Source organism: Rhinichthys klamathensis, unplaced genomic scaffold (assembly GCF_029890125.1).
Source record: "Rhinichthys klamathensis goyatoka isolate OS25496 unplaced genomic scaffold, OSU_Roscu_1.1 h1tg000303l_1, whole genome shotgun sequence".
Taxonomy (NCBI): Eukaryota; Metazoa; Chordata; class Actinopteri; order Cypriniformes; family Leuciscidae; genus Rhinichthys; species Rhinichthys klamathensis.
In genome coordinates this window covers 1,695,946-1,714,846 of record NW_026606822.1, presented here as the reverse complement: position 1 = coordinate 1,714,846, position 18,901 = coordinate 1,695,946, and the positions used below count along the sequence as shown (strand labels likewise).

Below are 18,901 nucleotides of genomic sequence, written 5' to 3'. Positions count from 1 at the left end.
AAAGAAATTCTAGACCGCCTTTACGAAATATGGCATTGGGGATATAGTACCAAATCGAGCCATTACTCCAAAGACATTTTTTCAACCAACTAATTCTCAAAGGCCACAGAGAAATATTGTCTGATATAGAGTGGTGCAGGTGACGTCACTTTGTAGGCCAATCGGCAGTTAGCGTCACACTGGTTCCCTCAACAAAAACCCAATAGGATTTTTCCATAGGCTTTTGGATTATCGCAAAAAACAAGCTCTGTGATCAACAAAAGTTTATGAATGTTACATGTTTTGTCCATCAAAATCACTTTCATAGATGAACACAACTTCTATGACTTTGAAAGCCTAAATGCAGTCGCCCGAAGTAAAAAGCTATAAACGAACTACACCACGGTCGCTCGACTTCAACGAGTGACCGTGAAGTAAAAATATGAGAATGAACAAGAAGGAACCTCATTGGATCTCGCGAACGCTCAAACGTCGTGCGTAACACGAGAATGAATCTCATTGGTTGAGCTTCCGTTTACCACAGCTATTGTGTGAGTTGATGAATGTACATAGGCTATGTGAATAAAAGCTTCAATTTGGGAATGTTAACTGTAAAAAAATAAAAATCCATGATATTTATGGTAAAAAACTGGCAGCTGCATGTTGCCAGAAATGTACAAAATACGATAGTAAAATATTTGGTTTTACAGATTTCACTTAAATTTACAGTAAAACATTTATTTCGTTAACTGATATCATGCTAATATACCAACCTATACCAATATCTGTTTTGTACCTTTATAACACACTGACAACAACCATAAACAGGTGGTGATGTGAAAGTCACATGATGAATCAAAGATCATCACAAGCAGCTTTTCCACAAGGTAGTAAATACACAGTGTAATTCACACAAATACTAAACACCATCATGCTAACAGACATGACATGGAAAATGCAATAAACATTTAATTTAACAAAATTAGATGTACCATAAACCCCTAATGTACATAACTGATTGGAAAAAACTAAGAAGAAAGGGAATTATGGGAATGCCAATTTACTTTTACCATTAAAATTATGATAATTTTTTACAGTTCCACAAGAAAACAAGTCTGCTGGAGATCAAATATTAGAGAAATGCTGCCACCTTCTGGAGATAGATCACCCAACCCCAAGTGTTATACTCAGTTTATCATGCATCCTTATTTAAAGCCAAAGGTGACAACTTTGGTTTAGTCTCAGAATGGAATTTAATTGGGTGTCCATTGAGGAACTTAAACTGAAGATGGTGGCTTGTGTAGTTAACTTTGTGTTGATTTTTAACTTTTAATACAACCTCACTGTAAAACCAGACTTTGTTTCCAAATGAGTCTGTTTAGTCTCTGCTCCCGAACACCACAAGATTAAGGGATCAAAAATAGACCACAGTGTGTCGAATAATAGCTCAATGAAACGTCATTTTCCAATTCGGTCACTGCCAAAAAGTAGTTTATCATGTGTTGACATCACATTGATTCTTTGGTTTACTCTCTGGTTATCATGTCACTATTTAAAGCCTTTGTTTTGAGCAATACAAATATATTTGAAAAATCTATGACTTAAGTTGACACATCAAGGCACCAGATACATGTTTGGCTTTAGACTGTTACTATAGCTTGAATGAAATGTCAGTGCCTTGTCTTTTCTTTTATTAGCTGCAGGCAAATAATAATAATAAAAAACAGCTCTGTATCTCTAGTCTAGACTATAATTCACACCTAATGCATGGGGTGTACACAAAACAATTTATAAAGTATAAATACGGTTTATTGCAGGTACAAGCAAGTATATATTTTCTTTCTAGCATGTCTGATGAATGTAATGTGTAATATTTACACCGAAAAAGTAATACACTGCATATGCTAAGACTAATTTTTATTAAAATCATTTTGGAGAAAAACCTGAGGCTATTTTATTAAGTTTTAATTTAGATTGTAGCCATTGTTTTAAACCCCTAAGAAGTCCTTGCTATCCTGTTTAGTCTAATGAACGTTGTCATTAATTGTCAGAATAGAAGATATATGCTGGTGTCATTGTTTTAAAGTATTTCTGATTTATTTTGGTTTGTTGATTCAGAATTTCATATATTGCACAAGTAAATCTTCATTCAAGTATTTAACGTGTTCAGTTAGAAATGGAAAATCCAAATACTGATGTATGAAGATTTTAATTATAACACAAGCACTTTAATCCATGTTTTGGTTGTGACATGCTTTGCAACATGCAGGTTTTACTTCTGGTTGCATATTGTTGCAATCATGCTTAAATCAGTGGCTGTAAAATACACCTTCAAATTGTTTGCACAATATTAAGAAAATTAGCCTAACAAACCTATTCTCTCTTTTTTGCTCCTATGAGCAATTACATTAATTTACACTGCAGTGATTAATAATTAAGTGCCTTCTCACACAAATGCATCAGTTAATTCTTAAAGTTGATAAGGGGGAGTTTTAATTAACATTCACTGAAATAGTCCTCAGTATTATGTATGGACAAATTTTAACAAACGACGAACACTTCAATTCAAACATTCTTTTTGTAATTTCTAAATGCTGACTTATTAAATATTTGTCATTTTTACGTTGAAAGAAGAGCTCGTATTGCATAGACCCCCCAAAAATGAAAATAATTTTGAAAATATGTTATTTATTTATATTACAACAAACATATTATGTTTACGTTTTCGTACACGCTCAGTATGTGCTGCGTGCGATTTTATAAATGTTTGATTCACTAAAAAGAACCGAGTCATTCGTTTGGGAATCATAACGCACTAGTCGCGCTGTATGTTAGTGATTCAATACAAAGAACCGACTCTTAAGAGTAATCCTTTCGGGAATCGAACATACACTGGTCAGAGTATTTAAAAACTGTTTCATCCGCCTCGGATGGACAATGAACGTTCAAGAACCATTATTCATTAACAATTATTAATCGCCTCCGCCATTTTTTTGAACGGAATAAGTTCTCGGTTCCCAATCCCTATGCAAGATGTGCATATTTACATAATTTAAAGTTGAAGCTGTGGTTCAGAAACGTATCCGTTAAACATAAGAGTATATCGCACTGCCTACATATAACCAGCGATAACTGTAAATAGTCAAAGATGGATCGGGTGAATCGCGAACTTTATCACGTATGATTCATGTCTTCAAAGAGGGCGCCTTTTCTCCGCAGAATCGCCGCTTGCTGACGTTTTCTGGCTGTCATGTGATTAGCCCGTACTCAGGGTTCAATGAGAGCTGTTTGCCCCACCCATCTCTTCAACGCTCTCTCTATCTCAATGTACAATTCACTGAGAAAAGGAAATAATCGCTAAAAATACACCCTCGAAAAGGATTCATTCGCCACAATTGGGGGTTCAACGCGCTCCGTCCGTAGGGGATCCATCGGTGTCGTTGTGGTATCGGATTTATCTTCACGTATCCAAATGCACATGATCTACCACCCGAATTCAAGAGGGATACAAAGCGTAGCCTGACAGCGGACTCGGACTGCGATAACCGGTGAAATATCGACGGAATCGGTCACATTTGCATCTGCGGTTGTAAGAACCGTTAAGGATCGCCGCTCGCGTCAAAGCAAAGCCTACGGATGTGAGCAGAAATTCAAATTACAGTAACGGAGAAGACGGCGAAGGGCCTCGTTTGATTTGGACAAGCCGAAAAAAAGCGATCAGTCACCATAAGCAGAACAGGAGGGAAAATAGCGTCAATCTGAGGGGAATTTTTCAGCAACACCACCGTATTTTTCCTCGCAGACAAACGTCGTTTCGTAACGGAGTTAAAAGGTTCATGTCGGCCACGGCGCTGGGCGGAATGATCCACATGCCGTCATTTTGGTGGAAATATTTATTTTTTTAATTTGTAGCCACCCTTTCTATCTCGTTCTGCCCGTGTCGTTGCATCGGCGAACGGATTCGACAGCAAGATACCGAAAAGAATCGCGTTTTGTGGAGCTATTCATGATTTTAATAGGAGTCGGTCGTTATATCGGGACACCGACCATGGATTCGCCACGGGAAATTTGCTAAATCGCCGTCGTGGGAAAGCCGAAATCCTTCATGTAACGTCGAAGGCTTCGCTGGATGCACATCCATACACAGAAATCTCATATTTTATAGCAGCAAGCGCTCGACAGGACTCGGCCGTCTGTAGGCTGGCCTAGTGTGTTTTCACCAGCACCTATTCTCGCCAATACTAGTCACCCATAACTTAGCTTTCATATTTCCCCGTGCTCCCCCTGCCCGTATCAACTAAATCCAGGGGAGTCATGTGCATACAAGTATAAATGTCCCGGTTTTCCATCAAAGTGTTCTGATCGGAGGCCAATCAAGGAATTTGGATCATTTATTCATACGGTAGATTCACCTCCCCCCCACCCCAAAACAAAACTTTTCTTGGGTTTTCGGGAAAATGGGTTGTTTGGGCAACAGTAAAACTGAGGACCAGAGAAATGAGGAGAAGGCCCAGCGAGAAGCTAACAAAAAGATAGAGAAACAGCTCCAGAAAGACAAACAGATCTACAGGGCAACTCATCGACTACTACTGTTAGGTAGGTTGGTCTGAAAGCTGAGGTTCCTCTGTCACTGCTGGACTGAGGCGTGTGACGTCACCGGGGTCTGTCACACGTAGCGTTTTGTGAGAATTTGATTCATTTGTTCGGGTAAGTGATGTAGGTACACGCGCTTCGATTGGGATTCCTGTGCCCTAGTAGTGGACACCTCAGGGCTAGGGCTGGAGGCCTGTGGTGCTTCATCTAACACCACTCAATCTCTTCATTCATTCATTTATTCCCATCTGATTTGTGTTCAATACGGTTTGCATTATGGAAATGTTTGGTCTCACATGATTTTATAATCCACTTACAAATATCTCATAGAGATGTATGCAAACACATTACGTGTTTCTGTAGGCTTGTGTGTTCAGGAGTTTAGGATTGTTTCTACTAAAGTAACAATGTTGCCCGTTCATGTAGATAGAAATAAAATAACTTTATATAAACATTTCTGAATTAAGTTGTTTGGGAGATTAGTGCATCACTTTTTGACATATCTCAATATATCTCAAGACATTTGGAATCATTCTGGTATTTTATATGGAGGGTTGTTTGCATAGTTCTATTTTATGTTTTAACATTCTGGGCATCCCCAAATTGATAATTATATTTCCCCCTTTAACACTTTTAATTTGAAACAAACTGATTAGATCATTTAATATATATTTTTTTTCATATGCTTTTAACATTCATATCTTAGATTAGTTCTAGACCGTTGTATTAACCAGGCGATTAATAGAAATGGTAATTTCGCTTATATTGTCATTTCCAAAAATCTACTGATAAATGATACACATTTTGTTTTGTTTTTTACTTTTTTTGTGTGAATTGAGTAAATACTGAAAAAAATGATAGAAATTGTCTTATTTGCTTTCATTAATCTGTAGTATGTTTATATCAGCATTATTTCATCCACTCTGTTCCTCTAGATATTGGGCCATTAAAAAACCCATATTGGTCTGTCTAACACTACTTGCCTTGCTACCTTGAGTCTGATGTAATCATCAAGCATTTCAACTTCATAGACTTTTCGTAGCCAGGCATGAAAATGTTTTAACATTGGTTTGATTTGATTTAGTCTCTGTTTAAGAGACGGGTCTGGTCTTACTTACTTTGATCAAACTCAGTTCTCCAACAACCTATTTGTTTAGCATGCTTGAGCTATACACACATGGCCTAAAAGTACCCTGTTCTAAATCAAAATCCAATGTATTCAACATAGCGAAGTACTCTAAATCATAATGTCTGGTATTTAAGTGAGGAAACGGGTATATATGTAGATACCCATGATTGAAGTGTGTCGTAATGATATATGATTTAGGGATGTGTACCAGTGTAATTGGAGCACAAAAGTGCAATTCCTGTATGCAAACAGACACAATTATTTGACACAATTGGAGCCTGGTAACAGAATATGTGTTGTGATAAAGGTTCTCATTTATTTATTTAATTTGTATTTAATTTGATGGATAGCTACCAGTTACTTTTTAGTTTAGGTTTACTTGCATTTATTTATGAATATGATTGTTATGATGGCATTATTAATGATAATAATAATATAATTCATAAACAGTTTGTGCTTTGGATTTTAGTAGGAATTTGCTGTTTAGTTTGTCTTATAAAAGAAATGCCACTGTGAAATGTAATGAATTATTCCTGTTGAATCAGGTGATATCTGACCCCCCCTTTCCCACATCCCTTGTGATTTATATCTTTCTTTTGCTCATCTCTCAGGGGCTGGAGAATCGGGGAAAAGCACCATAGTCAAACAGATGCGCATTTTACATGTCAATGGCTTCAATGCTGAGTAAGTATGGCTTTCACATCTATGTACTTTTTTTGATTCTGCTTAAGTTAAACTCAAGACTAGTTTTTTTATTGCGTCCATAAACAGCATACAGTCAAGTATGAAATATAGCATAAACAAACCCCGTTTCATTCATCATGCCATTTTGTTGGCAAGTGCAACATCGTCTTGTTGACAAATCGTCAAATTATTGTGGTAAAGGTGTGCCTTATGTTATTGTGTTGTCCTCTTGATATATTTCAGAGTGATCTATGTATGTATAACCTTAGTGTATATCTATTTATTGTGAAATGCAGTGCTTTTTCTTTCATGATAGGACTTCTTATTAATGTACTATGAATATTGCTCACTGAAAATCCCATTATAATTAAATGCTGACTTTATTTCAAAAAGTTACTATCTAGCTTGGATGGTCTAAAACCAGTTTTGATATTACCTTTTGTAAAGTTGCTATAATCCACTAGTACACTAATCTACTCCTCGATCAGTGTAGTAGAGGTGTGCAAAAATACTACAGAGGCTACCAAAATATGGATCAGGATTTCGACATAGGTAAAAATTTGGTTTCAGAAACAAGACAAGAAGTTATAAGTTGATTACTAAAAAGTCAGGAAACCTGAATTATTAATGCTAGGGCTTGGTGGTTTGTGTAATGTTAGATATTTAGTTATACCATGTAAGCTGTGGTCGATATATTTGTGCATGAATACATAATTTACATGCATTTAATATGGTATTCAGTTTATGTATGGTCACGTTTGTATTTTTGCTAATTTATAACAACTTGCAGCCATTGCAGCTCGTCCAATAAGAATGTCTGAACTGTCAGTTTTATAATATTAGTTACAAGTCTTTTGTTTTTAATTCCAGTGTTCTATAATGTGAGACTTATTATTATCGACATCATAAAGAGAAAGTAATTATAGCAATAAAGCACCTTAATTTGTAAAGTAGGCCATTTAATTCAATGGATTATTCAAACATAGACTTCAACTCATAATATGAATATAAAACCATTTTTGGTTGAATTTCCAGCAAAAATACTGTTGTTGTGGTGTATTACAATGATATGAAATGATTCATACTGTGATTTAAAAAAAAAAAAGTTGTTGTAACTTCCAACCCTAAGTAGTATTAAGTTATTTAATTCATACCATTTATGACAAGTTATGACATACCAAGTTGTTAATGCAGTTTAAACATGCATTTTAGTCCAGGACTAAGCTAAAGCCTTGTCTATGAAACCGGGGGTAAAGCTATTTTATTACGTTTCCTAAAAATGAATTGATCTGAAGTAACCAAGCGTTGTTATTTTTTTTACAGAGAGAAAAAACAGAAAATTCAAGACATCAAGAATAATATAAAAGAAGCTATAGAGGTAAGTGTTGAAGGTTCTTGAGTTGAACTCGTAATCTCAACATGTACAAATGTGAACTCAACTGAAACTCTGACTGTCTTTGTTCCTTTACAGACTATTGTGACGGCAATGTCCATGTTGGTACCTTCAGTTCAGTTAGCCTGTCAAGCAAATAAATTTCGAATTGATTACATCCTCAACTTGGCCAATCAGAAGGACTTTGAGTTCACAACGGTGAGTAGAAAGGTATTATCACCCCAGAGTCTTTGCACCGTCTCAGTGTTACGTTCCGCCTTTTTCAGCTGAACAGACGTATTTAGTTATAAAAAACATGACTTTTTTTTTTTATGAAAGACAGATCAAGTTTAAATGTAGAAAAGGCAAAGAAGTGTGTGAGCACTGTATGTACATGTAAAAAATAAGTGTTACATGCATTTCGTTTCTGGCTAATTGTCGTGGATCTTGTCAGACCGCACAAGTTTGTTTTGAGTGTTCTCCTCCGTCGTATTGCATGGTGTGCTTTGTGCAATTATGATTAGCAGCGATTCTTTGCTTGGGGACAACACATTGGTGAATTGAAAAAGAACCCCACCTGAGGGAAATGTGGGTGTGTGTACCTGTGACTCTCGGGTGTAATGGTGTGGCGTTCATTACGACTGATTACTTGTAATAACCTCTAAACTCTCCCTTAAGAGGGCCTCACCTGAGAGACACACCTGGTCACCCAGGACCTCCCTGCTCCCTCATCACCTAGACAGGTGCTCTGTGTCTAGGGAAAGGGCAGTGGAGAGCCGCCCTGACCTGCGCCAATGGGCCAGCTCAAGATTTAATTACGGGTGACTCAAACTTGGTGGCCCTATGGACTTAAAAATAGAGAACACAAACAGCTCACCTGCTGGTTTAGGCAAGGTTTTAAATAGTTAGCTACATCATTACATGAACATTACTAGAATTCTCGAAAACAACGAATTGGAATTTTTGACACCTAAAAACTGGATATGTCACCGGATCGTCTGGATGACTGCGTGATTCCGAGTTGATCGTTAACTGTTAAACTTCAGAATTGAATGCAGGAAGTGGTTGGAGTTTTAGCGTTACTACAAAGAAGATAGTGCCCCACCCTCTCTCTCTCTCTCTCCCTCCCTCGGTGGCCCCAGGGCCCGCTGGGAACCAGTCTGACTGGTTGATTGTGTTGCAAGCAAGAGACAAAAATAAAAAGCAAAGCAATTATTGACATTTATAACTCAGTCATGTCACTTTAGGATGTAAAGTCCCATTGTTTGTAAATGACTGCTATTTTAACACTGTTGCATGGCTGAGTTGTAATATTTCTATTAAAAAATAAACTTCCCGTGAAGCTATCGAGCTAGGAGGAAACTGGTGAAGAGTATTAGCATAAGGACAGAGAGAAAAACAGATGTAGATGAGATGAATAAAAATAACGCACACAAAATGCTTTAGCATTACTCATGCTAGGGCTGGGCAAAATAGCTAAAAATTTATGTGTTTTTCTTTTTTGCCATTTCATTGTACATCTCAATAATGTTTTTTTTTTAGTAAGAGGATCTGTCATTTTACCAAACAGCCACTGTTGCCAAGTGCATTCAAAAAGTTTGATGTTAGAAACACCAGTAAAAACGGTTGAAATACTCAAAAGTATGGTACTTTTACATTTTCATTTATATAATAATGCAGAACAGTTTTAGCCTACTTATATATTTTACTGTTATATTTAATGCCACATGTAGATTTCCATTAACATTTTTGAATGATGGAAACAAAAAGTTGAATCATAAACTAGCATGATACAAAAATTCAGATACCCACAAAATAAATGTTTATGGTAAGAGCAGTGAGAGTTGGTGGGTGGCGTGACTCTCAAGTGTGTGGCTCTGTCCTACATGTTTAACAGTGTAGTGGCACTACTTTATGTTAAAGGAGTTTTGCCAAAGTTAATGCTACCATTTCCAAACACACAAACAAAGATCAAGTAATGTTCCCTATTGGGACCACGGTGTCGCTCTTCCTTTGTCCCTGCTCCTTTGCTGTTCATGTTCGTGCCATTATGGGCACTACATATAAACAGCTTTAAAAGGTGGAAAAGCTGTCTGTGTCCTGCTTTTATTGGAAGTTCTTTCATTTCAAATGCTCATTCATATTTCACCACCACATCTGAATCACAGTGGGTGGTCAGAACCGTTTAGTTCTGTCTTGAACTCCTCTATAAATGTGGCTTTTGTTATACATGAGGTGCGTATGTTGTTTGGTGATTTAAATGTAAAAAAAAAAAAATGTTATGCATGTTATCCGAAAGAAGAAAGCAGAAGAGCTTAACTGATGCGTATAATGTTAACATCTACCTCCAATATTTATATATTATATACAGACTTGTATAATGCATTTAACGTCAAATAATCAAAATGTAGACAAAAAGATTTATTTTGGGCATTTTTGCCTTTTATTAGGATAGGACAGTAGCTAGACAGGAAGTGAGGTGAGAGAGGGGGGACGGGAAAGGTCCACGAGCTGGGACTCGAACTCGGGTTGCCTGAAGCACAACGGTGCTGCATGTCGGCGCACTTGCCCACGAGGCTATCGGCGCCGACCAAAACGTAGACTTTTAATAATTAGGCACCTAAAGGTTTCTAGATATAATTCTCATGTCTGTGCGTCAAGTAATCGCAGTGTTTTGGTTCATTTTTGTGACGTGCTCCAGAAAGATGTTTAAACTGAGACGGCTGAAAGCGGATCCTGTTTGTTTTCTTTATTTTACAATAGCATGACATTTTGAATATACACAAATTAAAATACACTTTACTGTCTGTTTTAAATATCTTGCTCTTATCTGTATGACCATAAATGACAGAGTATTAAGTTGTTTCCGCTGCTATGAGGAAAGTGATTGCGTCGATGCCTCACGCCCACACACATCATGCTGCCCGTTCATTATCAAAATAAAATCCAGTAAATTAAACACAAAAAGTTATTCTGCTTAATTGAATTTGTCTGTTGTACAATATGAAGGCCGTGCCGGTCAGTCATCCCCCTACTGTCGACTTGCTGTTATTCAAAACTTATTTCTCCGCTTATTTCTTGTCTGAAGTACAAAGCCTTCTTTACATAAATAATAGTTTAGCATCCAGGTGTTACATCGCAAATATGAAAACATTTTGGACCGAATGAAAGGTGTGCAAGCCCAACGCTTTTAGGTGAATGTCACTAATTTATTTTTTACTTTATACTTAATTCTTGTTTTGTTCTGAATACCAGTAATTGAAAGGATTGTTTGTGGAGTTAGGGGAAGTAAAAAAGGCCTACATGTTAATAGTGTTTATAATGTTTAACTTTTCATTTTATTTATCGGTATTTTACAATATTTCCTATTTAGGCTAATAATAAAAAGTGATTTTTACACTGATGCGACTTGTGTCTGTGTTTTCCTCAACAATGCAAGTTTGACCTGGTGCGAATGATGCTCTTTGCGACTTATTTTTTTGGCAAATACGGTAAATGATAAAATTCTGCTGTATTATTAAAAAGTGCATAGGATGGAGATCATTTGCACAAATAATAAAAAAGAAAAAGCATGTTGTGTTAATTATTCCCACCCACATTAACTTTGGTCTTAAAGTGATAGTTCACCCAAAAATGAAAATTCAGTCATTGATTACTCGCCCTCATGTCGCTCCAAACCCGTAAGACTTTCGTTCATCTTCGGAACAGAAACGAGGATCTTTTTGATGAAATCTGAGAGCTTTCTGTACAACTGACACTTTGACGCGTCAAAAATTTCATAATGAGACCGTTAAACTAATCCACATAAATTGAGCGGTTTAGTCCAGAATTTCTTTTGGGAAAAATTCTGGACACAGCATTTTTCCTTTGGTTTACATTTAAATCGGGTTGGGAATCAAGAATTCTTTCCCCCGTAAACTCGTGTACTTGTGATGTATGTGTATTCACTGACATGACATTCCTGATTAGAAATTTTGTTTAGTCCTCGGAATTCCTATACAATTAATTTTTTTATTTGTTATTGTTCTGTTAAAATCTGGAGGAAAAAAACAATCTGAACTAGTTTTTTTTAAATGACAATTTTTAAAAAAAAAAATCAGATTGAAATGGACTGAAATGCCTGAAATGGACCAGTCAGTGGTGGTGGGTTTTATTTTTATACAGGTTAGCATGCTCTAACGAGAAAAATGATGTGGCCAAGCTACAGAGGTGTAAAAGATTTGCCTGGATTCCAACAGCTAGTTTATGGGTTTGTCCTCTCTTCCACTTCTCTTCCCAACAGGAATTTTATGAACACACAAAGACCCTGTGGCAGGATGAAGGGGTGAGAGCTTGCTTCGAAAGATCCAACGAATATCAACTGATCGACTGCGCACAGTAGTGAGTATTCTGATTAATTTGAATTGCTTTTTAATTGTGCAGAATTATTAGTATTTGAAAGCTAAATGAGAGCAATTTTAACCAAGCTGATTCGCATTGGAATGTACATGTAATAGTTGGTCAGATTGGTAACACTCGACTCTCTTGACTTGATGTAAAATTGTTTGCGTGACTTTCTTAGCACGTTGCATGTATCGGACGGATTTATGCATTCAAGAGGGAGGGAAATAGAAATGTGATTAGGGCAGAAGTGACAGAACGTGAAAAAGAGAGACTGATGAGTGCTAGACAGATAGACTCTTTAAGAAGACATGGAAGTATGAATGTTGAACACGGTTGGGTATACATTGAAAGGTTTCCTGCATTATGGCGCATATGTGTGCGTGTGTCCTGTCTTCTCCCGCATCCACTGGTGGTTGTCGTGGATCAGACGCTGGGCTGAGCCGTTTAAACCGGAAGTGCCCCCCCCCACGCTTATGTAAACGTAGTGCAGAGAGAGAGAGCGAGCTATTTTTAACTCTCTGGTTCACTCACTCGCAGCAGAAGGAGACGCTTTGAGAGACAGAGAAGATCCGCAAGTTTTGCAAATAATCCATCTCTCCTTTTGGAGGAGAAAAATGATCTTGAAGTGATAATGGTGGCTACTTGCGAGGGTTTGGCGGGCAACTCCCAACCTCCCCGACTGCAAAGAGGGACGGAGGAGAATGACAGTGCTGTTTCAAGCGCGCACACGCGTTCAGCAAGAAAACTAGCGTTGTCAACTGCTCGTCCTGTGTTATGAGCTCATTTTTCTGTCTGAGCGTTTTCAAGGCTCTTCCTGTCACATGGCCATGTGTCCATATTGAACGTGTGTGTGTGTATGCGTTAGAGTTTTCATTCATCTCCGTTTCTTTGTATGTTCAAGCTGCAGCAGTATTGTGGGCTCAATAATGTTATCATTGATGCGGAGACGAACAAAAATCACTACAAAAAGCAAGGGAATAATACAGACTTATCACAGTTTTTGTTCATCCCGCAACATTTCTTTTCCCCCTTTCCTTACTAGTTTTTCCTGCATCTGCTAGTAGTGTCACTGCAGTCACAGAAAATGGCTGAGATAGAAAAAAAACCAATGAGAATGGTTTCATTAGGGTTATGCTGTTTTCAGAGGAAGCATGTATATATTATCAAAGAAAGATGACTGTTTCTACAAGCTTTCTGTATTTTTGTAAACCAGAGAAGAAATGTTTATTTGTGGTTCTAGTGTATTCAGGACGAGTGTGTAATTGCGTATAAAGCAATATTTTCTTTACACAAAGCTTTCTGTTCTCATAAACTAAAGAAACTTTGTATTCCTCCTTTTTTGCATTTCGTTTGCATAAATACAGTGTATGGAGACAAGAAATTTTTTTTCCTTTGATGTTATCTACAAGCTTTCTATATTTCCATAAAACAGAGAAATGCTGCATTCCTGCCTGTTTACACTTTGTAAATGCAAATCAAGTCCATGGGTTTTTTTTTTTTAATTCCTGACAAAGGTCTTTTTGACTGAAATGTTGCTATCTAAGTAAAAATGGGATTTCTTGCAGGCAACAGCAGTATGCAGGATATTTTTCTTTTGTTTTATATTCTGTATCCAACGCACCTGCCTGCAACTGTTCAGGTGTGCAAGAGGTGTTCAAATAGAGAAAACAAAAGACATTTTTATTATTGCACATCTATTATTATAGAAAGCATGCGGACAGTATTTTCATGGAGCTTTCTATATTTTTGGAAACTAGAGAAATGTTCTTGCTAGTTCGCATTTTACTTGCATAATGAAAGGGTTTAAAGTTTTCAGAGAAAGTAAAAAAAAACAAAAAACATCTTACTATATTTAAAAAAAAAAAATCTTCTGCACAGAGGTGAAAAAAGAAAAGAAATTACATTGCAGAAACGTTGCATTCCATTTTTTGTTGCGTTTCTTAAGTGTCAATCCAGTGGGTAGAGGTCTATTTTTATTAGGGTTTATTTTTTCAGTTAAAGGGCCTGTGTTGAATTCAGAAACCCTTGTTATTAGCGACACCGTAGCGATATGGATATGTTTGTACCAGCTCTGCAATTCACCGGCATCATGTCAACAGATGAGGTAATTAAAACGCATGTTGGTGCTTTCCCTATTTTCCACCTCTTTCAATCGCTTGTGAATGCCCAAGCGGCCGTGCGCATTTTACTTTTGCTTTCAAATTAGCAGGAATTGCTTGAATGGTGGGTTCATTATTATTCTTAGTGAAAAACACAACAAAACAGTACATTGACAAACTCTCTTATATTAAACCTAGAACTTTTATTAACAAAACGAATAAGCACGGCATACACCGTGCTAATAAATGAAACATGATTCCTGCTGCTGATCTGCGACTCGTTCGGCTCACGCTAAATTGAGCAGACTTGTTTAGTTTATAAGTGTAGTGTCTGTTCTCTAACTGTGATGTAACCGGTGTGCGTCTATGGCAAAAAATATATCACGTTTTTTTTTTTCAAGAAAATCGCGATTCACGATTTTATCAGGATTGTTTTTTGCATGTTGGTTTTAATATTTTGCAAGTGACTGAGCATTACAGCCAAACTAATGTCTCTATTTTACAAACAAAGCCTTACAAGATCACAAAATATAAAATAAAAAAAGAATGGTAGACATTTAGGCCAAAGTGGCGAAGATAAAAATCTGTCATTTTTGTTTTTGTTATTAAAAAATAAGAACAAAGATGCACATTACATATACACTTTACACAACATAATATACAAATTAAATAAACATTGCTTTTATTTTTTTCAGCTACAGGTGCATTTAACAGTAGCATTCAAGAAAGAAATTTAATGAACAATTTTTAAAATAAAACACTACATAGACTTTACTATATAAATTATGCTTTAATTCTTATTAAAGCTACTAAGTTCTCAGTCAAGAGCAGAGTGATTTTCTCTTTGCTTTTTGTTGTTTAATTAACATTAACAAAGGGATAGTTCCCACTAAAATGAAAATTGTAATTTATTTCAATTCTGTTTATTTAATTATTTACTCTCTCAAGTTGTTTTAAACCCAAATAAATTTATTTCTTCTGTTGAAAATAAAAGTTATTTTGAAGAATGTGTGTATCCAAACAGTTGCGGGTCCCCATTGACTCCCATAGTATATTTTTTTCCCAAATTTTTGGTTAGCCACATTATTTTAATACAGGTTCGTAACAACATGAGGGTGAGTAAATTGACAGAATTAACATTTTTGGGTGAACTATTCCTAGGCTTAGATATCGAGTATTGATTGGAACCGGGACTAGCTTTGCAATTTTCCCGGAATCGTTCAAAAGTTTAAATTTCGATTCCTAGTTTCGATTCCGCCGACCGGAAGAAGAAACCGCTGAACCCCAACGAAGCGTCCACCGGTATTGGCATAACCGAGCGAAGCAACTCGAGAGTCGTCCTAATGCTGCGTTCACATCAGACGCAAATAGTGCGTCAAATTCGCGGCTACCGCGTCTAGTTATACGTAGGGTTGGGAACCGAGAACCGGTTCTTATGCAGAACCGGTAGTGTTTTTTCAAAAATACCGGAACCGTGCGAAATTCCTGAGTTTCGGTTCCGAAAACGGTTCTGATGCGATGTGTGGACGAAGTGCTGGGAGCTTATCCTTTAATAGCGACGTCTCACCACATGAATATTAAAATTGTAATGAATGCACTGTCCCTCGCGCTATTCGTATACATAACAAGTTACTTTTTTTTTTTTTTTGCGTCAGATATCAACGCAGAGAGATAGAATAAAGACAGTAGAGCTGCACCATTAATCTTTAAACGATCTCGATTCAAACACTCACGCGATCTTATTCCTAAATGACAAAAACTTCACACCGGGACATTCAAATCTGTTTGCGCTGTCGCTGACCCAGAGAGAGCAGTTCTACATGAAACAGCTAGCTTTACTTTCAGTCTTTTCAACAACACAGTATCGATATTTCTGTGTTAAAAATATTCAAATGATCACAGAAGTACTGAGATAAAAGTTTATAGTTCGAGAATAAACACTGATGTCTACTGTAGCAACCAAAACAGTTAATCACCTTTTGAAAGTCGCTTCAAATAACGAAAATTCGCTTCAGAATTTACAAAATGTATATAATGAGCGATTACATCATGAATGCCTTTTTTCGAAACGTGTTTTTGTCATATCCTGAATCACTAAGGTAAGGCTGTAATAAGCGTTTAAACTCGGACTACTTTACACTGGTCGGTTCGGCACTGCTGCGGAGTAGCCCAGTGCCTGCGTGACTCACCCGCGTCATAGACATAAATATAGAGAAGTAGCTCCGGCTACAATGTTCTTCCGCAAGACGCATGCATTTCTGTTTATTAACTGCTAGAGCACTTTAATCCAGTAAGGAAACAAGTAAAGTTTTTATGAATCAATCATTCAAACCGATTTTAAAAAATATTATGTTTCACCTGTCTGGATCTTACATGTGTGTTCAAGCATATTCTACCCCTTCTGAGAGGGTATTCCACTGCTGGAGATACAATAAGATATAGGAGAGGTCCCAAATTATCCTTGAGAATGCAACATTTTTTATTTTCCTTCAGAAAAAATTATTGCTAAATAATATGTTGCATTTGTTGACATTGCCAGTCTGTTAAACTCATTTGACAAGTATCAGAAATACTATTTGTATTAGTTGTTTTAATAATTTTTATTGAATGGGAACCGGAATCGTTTGGCGGAACCGGAATCGGAACCGGAACCGAAAAATTTCTTACGATTCCCAACCCTAGTTATACGCTTGAACACTTTGAATCCATTCACGCGTCAAGAGCGAAATTGACGCGCGTAAAAACCAAAAGAATTGAAATCACTCACGCCAGACGCTCCATTCGCGTCTGGTGTGACCGCAGCATCAGACCAAGGGCAGGCATGGATATGTTCCAAAAGTGCTCTTGACGCCGTTCAGAGCACAGGTTATTTAGCTGGTTGCTCTCTCCTCGCCAGATGACGAAGGTTTTACAAGTTGTTTCTTATTGTTTATTTGGTATTCTGCACCAGGTTAGCCCATCAGTGGGAGCACGGTAACATGTTTAAGTACCTGCAGCATCATACACTCATGTGTAAATGTGTTTTCCAAAATAAAGTTCTCTTGAGGAAAGTGTAGCCATGTGAAAATATATTCATAATTTATAATATTTATATTCAAGTTCATAGATTTGTTGATATTTATATTGTAGTTGAAAACAGCCCTGTGAGAAATTCATAGTAAAGTTCATAAAAAGTAAAAAGTTCATAGAATTAAAATTAATGGAGAAGGTCAGACTATTTCCTTCAGAAAGACCGTTGGTTAGCTAGCTCATTTAAAATATCCTAAACTTTTTTGACCCTGCCTCTTAAAAGAATCGGAATCGAGAATCGTTCGGAACCGGAATCGATACAAGGAATCGGGATCGTTCAAATTCAAACGATACCCAACCCTAACTATTACTTTAAGGACTAGCGGCAGCATGTTTACTATAGGCTAACGTTACTGTCACTTTAAGACCGGCACGCATATATGACACGCACTCGATTTTCTCTCAAATGTTTGCTTTAACTTATAACCAACTGTGTTTATGTAAACCTTGTGTGTATTTGACGGTATTAGCACAATAAGACTCCAAAGATAACTTAGTCCAGTAACCAGGCGCTGTTTGACAGGCTTTTATTGCAGGTGTACGCGCTCAGGAAAGCGCATGTTATGGTGTGTTCACACTGAACGCGAATAGAGCATCAAATACGCGTCTATCGCGTCTAGTTAGACGCTTGAACATTCGCTCGAGTTAAAATTTTTCAACTTGCGCGGAAGACATTTGCGTCAAACGCGTCGCCCAATTCGCGTCATTCACAACGCCCGGCGCGTTCCTGCTATTCGCGTCTTTGCATTGACTTTGTATGTAATCTACTCGCGCAAATAATTAAATTCGCGTTCGGTGTGAACACACCATTAGAACAGCGCATCAGCACGCGAATGAAACGTTTAACCGGCAAGGCTTTAAAGCACATGCAAATAATGAACTTTTGTGAATAATGAACTTTTGCATTAACGTGTGATGTGTAAGTACGTCGCGTTGTACAGTATGTTGAGACGGAGGCGCCAGAACTGAACTGATATAATGCACTGTAGCACGATACTACGATATTTCTTCAAAAGCAGATCGTGGAGACATTTTTATCGTCCACGATCAAAAATCGTGATATCGCACACTAGGGCTGGGCGGTATTTCGAGTTTGTACGATATATCGCTATACTTTTTTTAAACGATATGGAATGAGGCAATACCGTTTATATCGATACAGTAGTTTGATATGAGCACATCTGAAAAATAGCGGAGGTCGCAGTGTGAGCTGCTGCAGTGAAAGTAGCTAGCTACATAGTACAATTTGTCCTAAACATGACACAAGCTTATATTAAGGGCTTCAAAATAACTGGTAGCCTAAGATATAGTTAACGAGTTTAAAACAGCTTGTCCTGTCAGATCCTCTGACAGATACTGTTGCTGACTGACAGATAAATACTTGCGCTGATTAATGCGTTTGAGATGTGGTGCTTTCCTCAGTGCTCAACTTACATTTTACAGGTATATTCTCCATCTGTAAATGTTAGAGTCAAACAAATATGTCCATTTCACTGTCAGTAAAGGACGAGCTTCTGCAAGCGAATCTCCGCTAAAATGCAAGCTTCTGTGAACTAGCGCCGCCGCGCGCATGCGCGTCAAACAGACGAGCAC

At 37.2% G+C, this 18,901-nt stretch overlaps 1 protein-coding gene across 4 annotated transcripts in view; it reads left to right on the top strand.

Annotated features, from left to right (window-relative positions):
• The window catches only part of gnas (GNAS complex locus), a 37,915-nt gene that overhangs the window by 6,307 nt on the left and 12,707 nt on the right, over nucleotides 1–18,901 (top strand). The window contains exons 1-5 of one of the 4 annotated variants that reach the window (XM_056270381.1): nucleotides 3,245–4,575; nucleotides 6,313–6,385; nucleotides 7,709–7,763; nucleotides 7,857–7,988; nucleotides 12,040–12,137. In XM_056270381.1, the coding sequence (XP_056126356.1) occupies nucleotides 4,437–4,575; nucleotides 6,313–6,385; nucleotides 7,709–7,763; nucleotides 7,857–7,988; nucleotides 12,040–12,137 (497 nt within the window). In that variant the 5' untranslated portion in view covers nucleotides 3,245–4,436. Of the gene's footprint in view, nucleotides 1–3,244; nucleotides 4,576–6,312; nucleotides 6,386–7,708; nucleotides 7,764–7,856; nucleotides 7,989–12,039; nucleotides 12,138–18,901 lie in introns of those variants that run through there. The other 3 variants (XM_056270382.1, XM_056270379.1, XM_056270380.1) reach the window with 3 other exon arrangements.